The sequence below is a fragment of the Sus scrofa genome, chromosome 13 (assembly GCF_000003025.6).
Source record: "Sus scrofa isolate TJ Tabasco breed Duroc chromosome 13, Sscrofa11.1, whole genome shotgun sequence".
Lineage (NCBI taxonomy): Eukaryota > Metazoa > Chordata > Mammalia > Artiodactyla > Suidae > Sus > Sus scrofa.
The window spans coordinates 40,598,790-40,613,031 of record NC_010455.5 but is presented as its reverse complement, the minus strand read 5'-3'; the positions used below and the strand labels follow the sequence as shown (position 1 = coordinate 40,613,031).

Below are 14,242 nucleotides of genomic sequence, written 5' to 3'. Positions count from 1 at the left end.
TTAATTGCATCATTAATTCAACCTTATAATTAAATACACTTTCTTATAGGCTATGTTTGATCCCAACTTATGGAAGAGTATATTAGTATATATTTTGCAAATTCCATAAATGGGCTTTCAGTACATAAGGATAGTCAACTTGAGCCATATATATCAATTCATATCATAATTCTAATCACTATCTAATAGCATATTTATTCTGCCCTATAAATCTCAGTTATATTCATATTCATTTATAACCATAGGGTTTATGATTGTCCTCTGAAGTAAATCTCAGTGTTCATGTATGGCATCTAAGAGTACATAAACTTACATTGAGTTTTGTAGTTCTCCTACAAATACTTTTCAGTTGCTAATTTTGACATTTGTGGGCTTTGAACTTTAAGTGATTATAATAACAATTATTGTTCTCTGTGTAAGGTATTTTATTTTAAAGTTATAACTAATGGCTGATGCCCAAGGACACTTTTTATATTTTTAAGTGTTCTTTTTATTTATTTATTTATTTTACATGACATTTCTTTTATTACTCAATGAATTTATTACATTTATAGTTGTACAATGACCATCACAATCCAGTTTTATAACATTTCCATCCCACACCCCCAGCGTATCCCTCCACCCCCCAAACTGTCTCCTTTGGAAACCGTAAGTTTTTCAAAGTCTGTGAATCAGTATATGTTCTGCAAAGAAGTTCATTGTGTCCTTTTTTCAGATTCCACATGTAAGTGATAGCTTTTGATGTTGCTGTCTCATTGTCTGACTGACTTGATTTAGCATGATAATTTCTAGGTCCATCCGTCTTGCTAAATATGCTGTCATTTCATTCCTTTTAATGGCTGAGTAATATTCCATTATGTATATATACCACATCTTCTTTCTCCACTCCTCTGTCGATGGACATTTAGGTTGTTTCTATGTCTGCTTTCGTTTTTTTTTGTTTTGTTTTTTTTCTTGTTTGTTTGTTTGGGTTCTTTTTTTTTTTTGCCATTTCTTGTGCTGCTCCCCACAGCACATGGAGGTTCCCAGGCTATGGATCAAATTGGAGCTGTAGCCACAGGCCTACACCACAGCCACAGCAACACAGGATCCAATCCACGTCTGCGACATACACCACAGCTCACGGCAACACCAGATCCTTACCCCACTGAGCAAGGCCAGAGATCGAACCCGCAACTGCCTGGTTCCTAGTTGGATTCGTTAACCACTGAGCAATGACGGGAACTCCTATGTCTGCTTTTGGATGGAATGTCCTATTAAGTTGATCTGGTCTAATGCTTCATTCAGGGCCTGTGTTTCCTTATTTATTTTCTGTCTGGATAATCTGTCCATTGCTATAAGTGTCCCCCACTATTATTGTGTTATTGTCGATTTGTCCTTTTACGCTTGTTAGCTGTTGCCTTATATATTGTGGTGAACCTAGGTTGGGTGCGTAGATATTTAAAATTGCTGTATCTTCTTGTATTGATCCTTTGATCATTATATAATGTCCTTCCTTGTCTCTTAAAATATTCCTCATTTTTGTCTTTTTTTTTTTTTTTTTTTTTGGCCGTTTCTAGGGCTGCTCCAGCAGCACTTGGAAGTTCCCAGGCTAGGCGTCTGATCAGAGCTGTAGCCAGTGGCCCACAACAGAGCCACAGCAACACAGGATCTGAGCCGCATCTGTGACCTACACCACAGCTCATGGCAACGCCGGATCCTTAACCCACTGAGGAAAGCCAGGGATCAAACCTGCAACCTCATGGTTCCTAGTCTGATTCGTTAACCACTGTGTCACGATGGGAACTCCTAAAATATTCCTCATTTTAAGGTCTATTTTGTCTGATATGAGTATTGGTACTCCAGCTTTCTTTTGATCCCCATTTGCATGGAATGTTTTCTTCCATCCTCTCACTTTCAATTTGTATGTGACCCTAGAAGTGAAGTGGGTCTCTTGAAGACAGCATATATATGGGTCTTGTTTTTGTATCCATTCAGCCAGTCTATGTCTTTTCTCTGGGGCGTTTAGTCCATTAACATTTAAGGTAATTATTGCTATGTATGTTCTTATTACCATTTTATTAATTGCTTTGGATTTGGTTTTGTTGCTCTTTTTTCTTCCCTTCTTCTCTTGTGGTTTGATGACTATCATTACTGTTGTATTTGAGTTGATTTTTCTTATTTATTTGTGTATCAATTGTATATTTTTGGATTGCAGTTTTTCTGAAGTTTTGGTAGAGGAGTCTATATACATACAAGATTATTTTAAGTTGTTGGTCTCTTAATTGCAAGTGCATCTCCAGTGTCCTGCATTTGTACCCTCCTCTTCTCACAATTTCTGATTTTGGTGGCATAATTGTGCATGAATGATTTCTTATCTTTACTGTATATATACCTTTACTGGTGAGCCTTATCAATTGTGGTATTTTTGTTTCTGGTTGCAGACTTTTCTTTTCTGCCTAGAGAAGTTCCTCTAGTATTTGTTGTAAAGCTGGTTTAGTGTTGCTGAATTCTCTCAGCTTTTGCTTATCTGTGAAACTTTTGATTTCTCCTTCAAATCTGAATGAAAGCCTTGCTGGGTGAAGTAATCTTGGTTGGAGTTTTTTTTCTTTTCATCATGTTAAGTATATCATGCCACTTGCTTCTGGCCTGCAGAGTTTCTGCTGAGAAATCTGCCGATAACCTTATCGGGGTTCCTTTGTATGTTGTTTGTTTCTTTTTTCTAGCAGCTTTCAAGATTTTCTCTTTGTCTTTAATTTTGGTCAGTTTGCTTAATATGTGTCTTGGGGTGTCCCTCCTTGGGTTTATTTTATATGGTACTCATTGTGCTTCCTGGATTTGAGTGAGTGATTCCTTTCCCATGTTAGGGAAGTTTTCGGCTATTATCTCTTGGAGTATTTTTTCTGTCCTGTTCTCTCTCTTCTCCTTCTGGCACCCCTATAATACGGATGTTGGTGTGTTTAACGTCGTCCCAGAGTTCTCTGAGACTCTCTTCATTTGTTTTCAATCTTTTGTCTCTTTTCTGTTCTGCATCCATGATTTCCACTAATCTGTCCTCCACTTCTCTTACTCATTCTGCCTCCTGTATTCTGCTGTTGGCTGCTGCTAATGAATGTTTTATTTCAGTTATTGTATTTTGCATCTCTTCTTGCTCAAGTTTTATATCTTGTATCTCTTTGCTCAGTGTTTCCTTTAAATTATCCATCTTTGCCTCCAGTTTATTTCCAATGTTTTGCATCATCTTCAGCATCAACAGTCTAAGGAGGTTGAATCTCCTGATCACTTAGCTGATTTTTTAGGGTTTTTACTTTCTCCCTTATCTGATTTATAGTTCTCTGTCTTTTCATTCTTACAGATTTTTGGTGTGGTGACCTTTTTACAGATAATAGGTATCTTACTGCTGGCATCTGCCCCCCTCGTGGCTGAAGTTGGTACAGGGGCCTGCTGTAGGCTTCCTGAGGAGAGGGACTGATGCCTGCCCACTGGGAGGTGGAGCTGAATCCTATCCCTCTGGTGGGTGGGGCTTTGTCTCTGGGTAAGATTAGAGGCAGCTGTGTGCCTGGGCGGGGGGAGGGGGGGGCCTTTAGGCAGCCTGTTTACTGAGTGTGGGGCTGTGATCCCACCTAGATTGTTGTTTGCCCTGGAGCTTCTCAGGGCTGACTGATGGGTGGGGCTGGGTTTTCCCAAAATAGCCCCCTCCAGAGAAAGGCACAGGCTGCTGAATATTCCCAAGAGCTTTGCTTCCAATGTCCTTCCCCCACAACAAGCCACATTCATCCCTGTTTTCCCAGGATGTTCTCCAAGAACTGCAGTCAGGTCTGACCCAGATTTCTATGGAGACTCTGCTTTGCCCTGGGACCCAGTGCATGTGAAAGTCTGTGTGCACCTTTTAAGAATGGGGTCTCCATTTCCCCCAGTCCTGTGGAGTTCCTGTGCACAAGCCCCACTGGCCTTCAATGCCAGATGCTCCAGGGGCTCTTTCTCTCAGTGCCAGATCCCCATGGGGGTTTGATGTAGGGCTCAGAATTCACTCCTGTAGGTGAGTCTCTTTGATACAGTTACTTTCCAGTCTGTAGGGCTGTCCACCTGGGAGGTATGGAGTTGCTTATATTGTGTAATCGCCCCTCCTACCTCTTGATGTGGCCTCCTCTTTGTCGTCTGGAGTAGGATGTCTTTTTGAAAGCTTCCAGTCAGTTTGGTTGAAGATTGCTCAGCATTTGGTTGTAATTTCATTGTTTATATGAGAGAAGTTGAGCTCCAGTCCTTCTGTTATGCCATCTTAATCTTTTTCAAGGACAGACTTTTTAATCAAGAGCTATTTCTTCATTTGAGCTATTTGTTTTTGTGTCTTTCTCAAATATGGTTTCCCTGCAATGAGATTTGAATTGTATGAAAAGTGACTGTGTGCTCTTGTAATTGACTTGCAATACTCATGCAAATTGTGATATTTTATTATAAAAGCACAAATCTAGAGATTCCAGTGACACCACTAAGAAAGAAGTAGCTGCTTCCTATGGATGCTTTCTAGTGTGTTCACTCAAACTCAAAAGAAGCCTTTTTTTTTTTTTCCCAAAAGGAAGCCTTGAAACTTCTGTTTTAGAGGGCATTTTGTGGAATGTCATGTAACCTAATCAGAAGCATTTAATGACATTAATAAAATAACTGTGTTTCCAAAAAGTCAGTGTTACCACACATTTGCACTGTTCTCTTTGTCTCCTTTTCCTGCGCATTAGCTAATGACTGTTAGTCTGCAGAGGGCTATGGGAACTGGTGATCTTATTTTCATTAATGGGACCCCACTTTAATTGAACCAGAGAATCAGATCTGGTTATTGAAACTGAGCATTCAGCTACTAATGACAAGATGCAGTGGTCCACTAAGCACAAATCAAAACTAATAATTGCCTTAAAAATTAAGAGGCAGTGTTACCAGGTACACACCTTTCCACAGCAGCAGCCTTACCAATTTTTATTCTTTTTTAAATAAGAAGAGACTGACATCCCTATTTTCCCAGCAGAATTACAAACAGATAAATTAAAGGAGCTATCAAAACCATAATAGTCATATAGCTGTAGTTGGCATTGGTGAGATCTTTATTAGAATTTCTTCTTTGTACATTGTAAAAACAAACTTCAAATCAAGCAACAAAATCTATTGTAGAGTAGAACCTAAAAGAAAAAGGAGTTAAATTCTCACTTCAGGAAAAAACAAAACACTCTAATTTCTTCTCTTCTAAACTCAGACTTTTGGTAAGCCTTGTCTTAGGATTGTTGGTTAAAGAAATGCCATAATTTCTAGTTTCAATATCTGATAATAAATAATACAAAAAAACTCAACTATCTCTTACATTTCAATTTTATAACCCCATTTCCCATCTTTAGTAAAACTGAGGCATAACTGGTCACATTTCATTAAAGTTTGTTTTATGTAAAAGGAGTTTAGTATGGATATTGATCAGTATCTGTAAATATGTTAAAGCAAGTATGTCGCAAATCATTAATAGAGTAAATTTTCATTTTTCTGTGATATTCCAAATATTGAAAAACTATGATATATAAAACATGATACTGAATATGAAAAATATGTTTAACCAGTTGAACAGTTGTGCTACTTTCGCAGGATTGACTCATTCCAAACTTTGCATTTCTCCTTTAGATGTCTGTCATAGCATTGCTTATCATAACAAAAACTTGAACGCATATTACTTGTGCATAATAAAGAATTAAATGTCCATACAAGAAGATATTATATATGCAGCTTTATAGCTGACCTGATCTGCTTGTGATGGTCTGGAGAGGTCTCAAATTTGTGTTCCTCATAGAAGCATTTGATATTTACTGAACACTTAAATTTTTGGTGCAATATGATCCACTTAACTACTGACCCTTTGAATGAATGGATGAATGAAGGAATAAATGATTGTGAATGGACTTCATAAATTGTTAAATGCTATTCAAGATGGAAGATATTAATAGCACATTTACTGAGCATTTACTCCCTCTTAAGCACAGTATTTATCAGGTTACACGCATTGTTTCATATAATCTAACAAAAACGCCCTAATTACTGTTATTACCTCAGTCTTATGAAGAAGGTGAGGCTTAGAAAGTTTAAGTAACTTGTCTAAAATAATATTGCTCTACCAGATCAGCCTTTTTATGTTGTTTTTACACTTTTGACATGCTTTATAACAATGAGCATATAATAAAATAAAAATTAATTTGATTCAAAATCTGGATTCTGGTAGCAGGTTTAATTCTGAATTAATTTAAATTCTGACTGTCAGATAATAGATCTAAGTCTTGAATATGTCCTCTCAGTGATTAGGGTTGAAAATTCAGCAGATTTTTCTGGTTAAACTTTGAAAACCTTGCAAACTTAAATGACTATAATAATTAGAACATTGTTATCTTGAGACAAAAATGAATGTTTATTTTTCTAAAAGACAATTAGAGAGTAGACCCTCAGGTTTTATAATCTTAACTACAAAGGCGTGTACCCCTCAGTAAAATAGCAAAATAATTAATGGTAACATCTCTGACCTACACCAAGTTCATTTTCTGCAAACTCAAGAAAATGAAATGCCCAGAGCATGACTTTAATCTAATCTTGATTTTTAACTTTATTTTATGCATATTGATATCAGCTCTTAAAAGAACTCCTTTTAGAATTCAAAAGGCATGCATTTCTGATTGTAGTTTTCTTTCATTAAGATTTTTCTCATTATAGAAACTTTGTCCCTTCTACTTTTTATTTTAAAAACCAAAGGTCCAAATTACTTTTCCTTGTAGGTTTTAATTAGGATCCAATTATAGTAGATACAAAGCATAATACACGTTTAGAGATAATTAGATCATTAATATGATTATAAACAGAATTACTAAAGTGAAACTGGCTTTAAGAATGTGTATGTATTGGAGTTCTCTTGTAGCATAGCAAATTAAGGATCCAGTGTTGTCTCTGCAGTAGCTTGGTCGCTGCTGTAGCGCAAGTTCAACCCCTGGCCCAGGAACTTCCACATGCTGCAGGTGCAGCCAAAAAAGAAGAGTGTTTATGTGTTAATTGTACTAACAAGTTTTAAATGCCCTGCTAATTAAAGAGAAAGTGTACTAAATAGTGGAGTACTGTACACTTTGCTTTGAGGAAAAATGTTATACTAAAATTTGTAAAATTTAGAAAATGGATTTCAATTTAAATACATAGTGGTAAATTGTTCTTTAAAGAAATCCTATAGTAGATCCTTATAAAATTAAGAAAACATCTTTCTGTGATTTAAAGGATTATATCATATCAGGTTTAGTTGTATCTTTAATAAGCACTGGCAATCCACTCCTAAGTAAGAGATTCTTCTAAGAAATTCAAGATGTTTAGGAATTTTTAATTTTTAAATAGCTATGAGCTATTTAATTTGTTCATTTTGTTGAAATTATAGCTGGAACTATGTCACTATGATCTTTAAAATACTCCATCCCCAAAAAAGTTTTGCTTTTAATTTAGATACTATCCACAATTTTGGTGAGATGCACACATTGTCTACCATGGGCTGTGCTCAGCTCAGCACATGACTGTACATGCAGTACCAAATAAATGGTCCTTCTACTCAAAAGAAACTTCATTTGTTTGGTGGGGTACCTATATAGAGATAAGGACTATGGGGGAAAAAAATCAAGGAAACTGCCCCTGTGCAATGTTTAAACATAGAGATATGCCCATAGCCAAATGATTTCTGTGATTGGAAGTTTAAAAAAGAAGAAAAAGGCATCAATTCTGGTACTAAAAATTCCCACATAGGCCTATGCCATGTCCTGCACATCCCTTCAGGACCCTCAGTGGCTGCTTCTTTCTGGGAAAATCCGCACTCGAGAACAAAACCAGTAGTCTAGGATTTGTTCTATTTGATCACAAAAGGCACAAATGATGAGTCTGTAATAGATTTTTCCTATTGGCCCAGAATTTGAGTGTCTTTTTTTTTCTGTTATTGATCCAGAGAGACTGACAGTGTTTCGTTGGCTCCAAATGGATATTTATAAATAACTGAAAAAGATGCACATACACTCATAGCCAAGTCTATTTGCTAACACTAGGAAATGTCATATGTAAGCTGAGTAGGCATCTGATTGTGGTGCCATAGCACTGCTGCTGTTGAAAGCTACATGGTTCTTGTAAATATCAACATCTTGGTCACTGTTGACCCTTCTCTCTCATCCCCCACATCCTGGAATTGTCCAGTCCAGTCCAGTCTCCCTCATCAATTCACATATAAAATTTGTGATAATTTTTCTTAAAAATGAATTCCAGTAATAGTTAGAACTATTTAGTTATTGAATCCATCTTCCCTTCTCACTCTTTATATTTAATGATTCGTTCAGTTTTCTTGGGAGGGGTCTATTACTACTCTGTGTCAGGCACCAGGCTAAGTGCTAGCAATTCAGGGGTGACAAAGCAGACCCCTGAGTTTCTGTCACTGACGTATACATTATCAGAGAATCCCATAACCACATGTAAAAGTACACTTGTGACAAGTTCTATACGGGAAAGCTTATGGGAGTACCTAAGCTGGGGGCATTTACCCTGGTCAGAGCAGTCCAGGAAGGAAGTGACATATGAGCGGAAACATATAAGGCTGAGAGGGGAAGGAAGAGGAACAGCATGACAAATGCTCTGACAGGAAGAACTAAGTGGGCCAAGTCAGTTGAGAGAGCAGAAATGGGGTTGGGGGACTAGAGTTGAACTGAAGCCAGAATATTAAAGTATTTTTTTGCAGGCAGTGTTCAGGGCTTTCTTCTTAATCCTAAGAGCAGCAGGGAAGATATTGAAAAGTTTTAAGTGAAGAAAGGGACGATTCAGTCAGGCTTAATGTTTATATAAGACCACTCCACATTTTGGAGAGAGGGTGGGACAGAGAGCCATAGTGGACATAGTTGACCACTTGAGAAACTTTATGATCATCCAGGAGAGGGATGGTGGCCGCTTGGACTGAATTGCTGGTGGGGGAGGTGGAGACAAGTGGATCTGGATTTAGTATGGAAAGAATGGAGGGCAGTATCAGGGATGACACCTGATTTTGACTTCTCAAGCTGAGTGGTTTATTGTACCATTCATTAGATCAGGTTTTTGGTTTGAGGTGTTTTCAAGACATTGAGGAGCTGGTCTAGAAGGCCATTGGACATGATGAGTGGCTCTCAGAAGAGAGAACTAGTCTAGAAATAGAAATTTGAGAGTCATCTAATATGCAGATATGCCTTATCATATCCAGAAGAGCTTTCCAGACTCTGCTTGAACACCTTCAAAATGATAGAAGGTTCACCATTGCAGCAACCAGACATGCTTTAATTAAAGAAAGATGTACCATATGTTGGACCAAAAGCCTTTTGAAGTAAATTTTGTTCACTGATTCTGATTCTTCCCTTTGGACAAATGGAATAACTACCTAATGGGGGCTTCAGGAATTTGAAGAAAACTGGAATAGTATATCTCTCCCCAGAAGTTTGCCAGCCACCCTCGATCCTCTGTCCAGTGAAAATTTTTTCAGATCAATTTGACAGTGTAGCCCTTGTCCATCTCTTTAGCTTTATCTATTACACACATAGAAACAGACCACCCCTTCAAGAATACCTGTATACCCACACACATTACTTCCACTCAAATATCTAAATATCTGGGGCTTCCTAAACATGGTATGTTTCCACAAACTTTTGTGCCCTTTCTCATAGCTATTATATAGGAATGGTTTTTAATCTGCCCCTTATAAAATTAAAGCTCTCTAGCAGCTAACCATAGGAATTTTTTCAGAGTAGATCAGACGAGAAGTGGCCAGTGGCTCATACATGTCTGGGACAGTAGGACAAATGTAGACTTATTCAGCGCCCAGATTATAATATTCAGGTTGGTCCTGTTTTACAAGTGGAGCATGGCAGAAGGCTTTCTAGGCTGTGGGCAGTGTCTTGAGTTAAGGGCCATCTATCTCACCTGCTCTTTTAGTCAGAGAAGGCTGCCTGTACTCACACAGAACCCCACAGTCCTGTCCAATCAGGAGTTCCTTGGGCATCAGATCCTATGGTGATTCAGACATTCAGGCTTCTTTCATCTGGTGACTCCTAGATGGAGGTCCTCCACTGGATCTTTTTGCATCTTGTCGAAAGATGAGAGAGAGCATGGGAATTATACAGGAGGTTTTAGGGGCCAGTAAATGGTTTACACTTCACACATTCTGATTCTCATGTTCCCATTAACCAGAACTCAGTTACATGACCCATGTGACTGCAGAGAAGGCTCAGCACTGTAATTTAGTTGTGTGCCCAGAAGGAAAAGGCAGGAAGATTTGGTGAGCACGCCTTCCTTATTCTAGAAATGATACCAGTTTGTTCTCTTTCTCCCCAAAACCTTCAGTGATTCCCTGTTGTCTACCAAATTTAGAACAGGCTCTTGACTACCCCAAGAATACCCTACCCATTCACTCTTCCAGGCACTTTCTTCTGGCTTGAGCACCCTACATCTCTTATTCTTGAAATTTTATCAGTAATTCAAGGTCATTCAAGAATCTTCATTCACACTGGTCTACCTTATATTGTAACTTCCTATTTACTTGTACTGTCGCCTCCCTCCAGATTCCGTCTTACCCACTTTTTTGTCACTGACAACCCCTCAGAAATGCCTGAGAGTGCTCAACCAAATATTTGTTCAATAGAGTTAAGTAGTTTTATTTAAATTATTTCCTTAAAGAAAAAATGCAATATATTTTTCAGTAGCTTTACTTTTTTTTTCCTCTTTTTTTATGAGGAAAAAAAAAAAATGTGATAGTGGTTCTCCAGTGATTGTTAGCCTAAGAACCACTTTGGAGAACAGATTATAAATTTTTGCTGCCCCTGCCACCCAAGATTCTAAATTCTGGATGCTTATAGGCCTGCTGTTAGGTCCCAGTATCTGTGTGGCAGGGAGAGAATGTTGAAGCAGGGGAAAATTCAGATCATATGACACCTAGACTGTACTTTGAGAAATATTGCAACATGGTGTTTGTCATTATGGCCATTAATGGACTCTTGTTACCTTCCTTTAACAAAACAGATCAGTTCATTAGCAGAGGAACACGTCGCACACGGAACAGTAAAAATCAAGATGTTTGTCATATTGCCTTTGGATCCAAAGTTCTTGGGCCACCTCCACTCTCTGGCAGAAGAACTAACATGAGGATATCCAGTGAGGTAAGAGCAAGGTTTGAAGAGCTTATTTAAGCTAAGTGTGGATGGCATGGAAAAGGAAGGGTTTTTTTCCCCAATGCAGAGGGGTGAAAAGAGGGAGGGAGATTACGTGCCAAAAGCAGAAGGCTTGAATAAATTTGGAACAGAAATTCTGGATTTTTAAAGACCTGAAAACAGTTTTCTTTTCATCATGTCAACACAATTAACATTTTTGAGTATTCTTTCCATTAAATATATTCACAAAACTTAAAGGCAAATATATGTGAGCACATTTTGTGGTCTCCTTCAGAAAGGAGTTGGATCATCACCAGACACCTTACAATGAACAGATTCTCAAATGTTATATTTTTATTTTTAATTTCTCCTGAATTTCTGACATATGCAGTGGTTTTTATTTCAACTCCTACCTACTAAAGATGGCATGTGGCAAATAAGCACATTTTAATTTATGTGTCTAGGAGACTTGCTTATCTTCGATTTTATCTCACATTATATTTAATCCTTCCATTTATTTCTAATTTTCTGCCATAATTTCCCTCTCTACCAACTTTTTAATCTCATTTCCTTTAGTTTTTGTTTTTAACCTCACTCTTTATTTGTCCAACTATTATTTTTTTCTATGTAGATTCCACAGGAAGTAAATGAAGCGCCTATATTTTGAAATGTACAGATTAATTCCTTTTCCTTATAGACAGTAAGATCCATTGGGTCCAGAAATAACCAATCATGCCAGCAGTCTACAGTAGAGAAGTGTGTTAACAATACAGAAATGTCAACCTTGCTGTTATCTGAGTCTGAGGAGCAAGGAGATAAAGAAAATATTCGCCAAATAAAGCAAGCTGTACCTATTCATGGTAAGAATCATGCATTAAGATTGATAGCTAATGAAAACAGGGAGAAATATTAAGATAAATCTGAAGCTATATTATTGACTAGATCTTAAGTCCAGATAATTACCATTTAAAAATGAAAAAATGGTGGATATTGAAATATTTTTAGAATTCTTATGCATATATTTTCTTCCAGGACCTATCATCCTATTTATTCTGTTATTTTAAATTGCTATGGTACCCTGTGTTTTAACTTCCCAACAGCTAGTAAGAAAATAATGAGGATCCTATTATTGCTATGCTTTGGAAACTCCATATACATTTTAAGTTTTCTTAGATTAATCTCTTCCATTTGTAAAGTGCTTTTTGTTTTTATTCATTGATACAAAAACAACCCTATTGATAAACAAAAGACTTTTGTCCCATTTTGTAGACTGAGAGTTCAAGACTAACAGAGGTAAAGTGATTAGCAATTTATAATAATTTTAAAGAACTGGAACCAGAACCCCAAGTTTATCACTCGCTGTCAGTTTGTCCACTTTACTGGTCTGACTTTTGTGAGTACTGAAAAGAGGAGGCATTTGGGTTCATTTTATGTGATGCAGAAATTAATGATCACCTTGTGGCACAGTGGGTTAAGGATGCAGTGTTGTCACTGCAGCGGCTTGGGTTGCTGCTGTGGGATGTGTTCAACCCCTGGCCCAGGAACTTCCATATGCCACAGGCATAGCCAAAAAAAAAAAAAAAAAACACAAAAGAAATTAATGATCACTGTTAAAGACTGTCTGCCATGGAGTATAAAACTGAGATAAGGAAATGAATGACATAGATATTCAGTCCCAACTCTACCACTATCAGTGAGACCTTGATTAAGTTTTTAAACCCTGTGAGCCTCAGTTTCCTCATCTGTAAGTGGGGATACAGTTACTACTAGCACTAATAGTAGTAAGAAGTAACAGCTGCCTCAGAGGTCAGTATGAGGATTCAATGGGAGCAATCAGTCAAGCATATCATATTGTACCATAAATTTAAGTATTCAGTAAATATCAAATGCTGCTATGAATAATAATAATGTTGTTGAATTAAATTACACTTAAGAATTCAAATTTGATCTCAGTTCTCCAGGATTCTTATGGAAACTACCCACTAAGCTCTTGTTGAATCATTCTTGGCTATACCCTTTTATTTTATTGTATTGTATTGTGTTGTATTTTTTGGCTACACCTTTTCAAATGAAGAAATAATTTTTCTGTACTGACTGTCAATTTCATTTTCTGTATTTTTTAACATAGCATGTTACATGATGAATATTAATCAAATTACTTGTAGCTCTCTATATAGTTAGATTGCATGAATAAAATGTATTAGTAATTTTAAAAGCCTGATACAATTCTAACATTGGAATAGGAATAAACACCTATTTTCTATAAAGGAATAAGTTGTGGTTTTGATACAAATTTACATTTTGTCAAACTAATGTATGAAAATTCTCATTATAGTTATATTTACTGAGTTATTTCAAACCATATAGTACTTTCTCTTCTGGCTTTCTGTTCTTTGATATGAAAATGTACCAGCCAATCTGCATATTATACATCCACATCCCCCTCAAGAACCATCAGCAGATAAGAATAATAACAGGAGAAGATTACGGTTAAAAAGCACCAGCAGAGAAAGGACAGAGACACCCAGCGGTATGGCACTAATTCAATACTATCTTATATCTGTATATTATTCACAGCAATGGAATCTCTCTCTGCAGGCTGTAAATTTCAAAGGATTATGAACCAATTCATTTAACTATAAAAGTCTGTTCTACAAGGATTATGGAAATCAAGTTTTCTGCAAAAGAATTGCTCTAGAGCCCTAACAGAGATTTGCTGGATTACATAGACAGTACCACAAAAATAACAGACTTCCTACTTCCACTTTCAAAGGCTGGATAAGCTTAAATTATTGATTTTTCAAAATGGCCCAAATTCTATATATGTTCCTGCCTGTAGACTTTACTAAAACTGAACTTAAGTCATAATTTTTTAAGTTTCATTTATGTCTTTTTAAATTGGGCCCTTTTTAGATTGTTTTACATTGACTATCTCTCCTTGTGGATTCTTTCATATGTTATAATGTAGGTTAAAATTTCAATCTTTGCAACCAATAAAACATTAGACAAATATAGGCAGCTAATATAGTTATTCTTTTAAATATTAGATTTGAGGCATATATGAGTAGATT

At 36.8% G+C, this 14,242-nt stretch overlaps 1 protein-coding gene across 16 annotated transcripts in view; it reads left to right on the top strand.

Moving 5' to 3' along the window:
* The window catches only part of C13H3orf67 (chromosome 13 C3orf67 homolog), a 282,335-nt gene that overhangs the window by 155,591 nt on the left and 112,502 nt on the right, over positions 1–14,242 (top strand). For 14 of the 16 annotated variants that reach the window (XR_002337601.1, XM_021069106.1, XM_021069108.1 and 11 more), the window contains 3 exons: positions 11,044–11,180; positions 11,869–12,031; positions 13,585–13,701. Coding sequence is in view for 15 of the 16 variants with exons in the window: in XM_021069106.1 (XP_020924765.1) it covers positions 11,044–11,180; positions 11,869–12,031; positions 13,585–13,701 (417 nt within the window). In the remaining variant the exon portion in view is untranslated. The remainder of the gene's footprint in view (positions 1–11,043; positions 11,181–11,868; positions 12,032–13,584; positions 13,702–14,242) is intronic. The other 2 variants (XM_021069115.1, XM_021069113.1) reach the window with 1 other exon arrangement.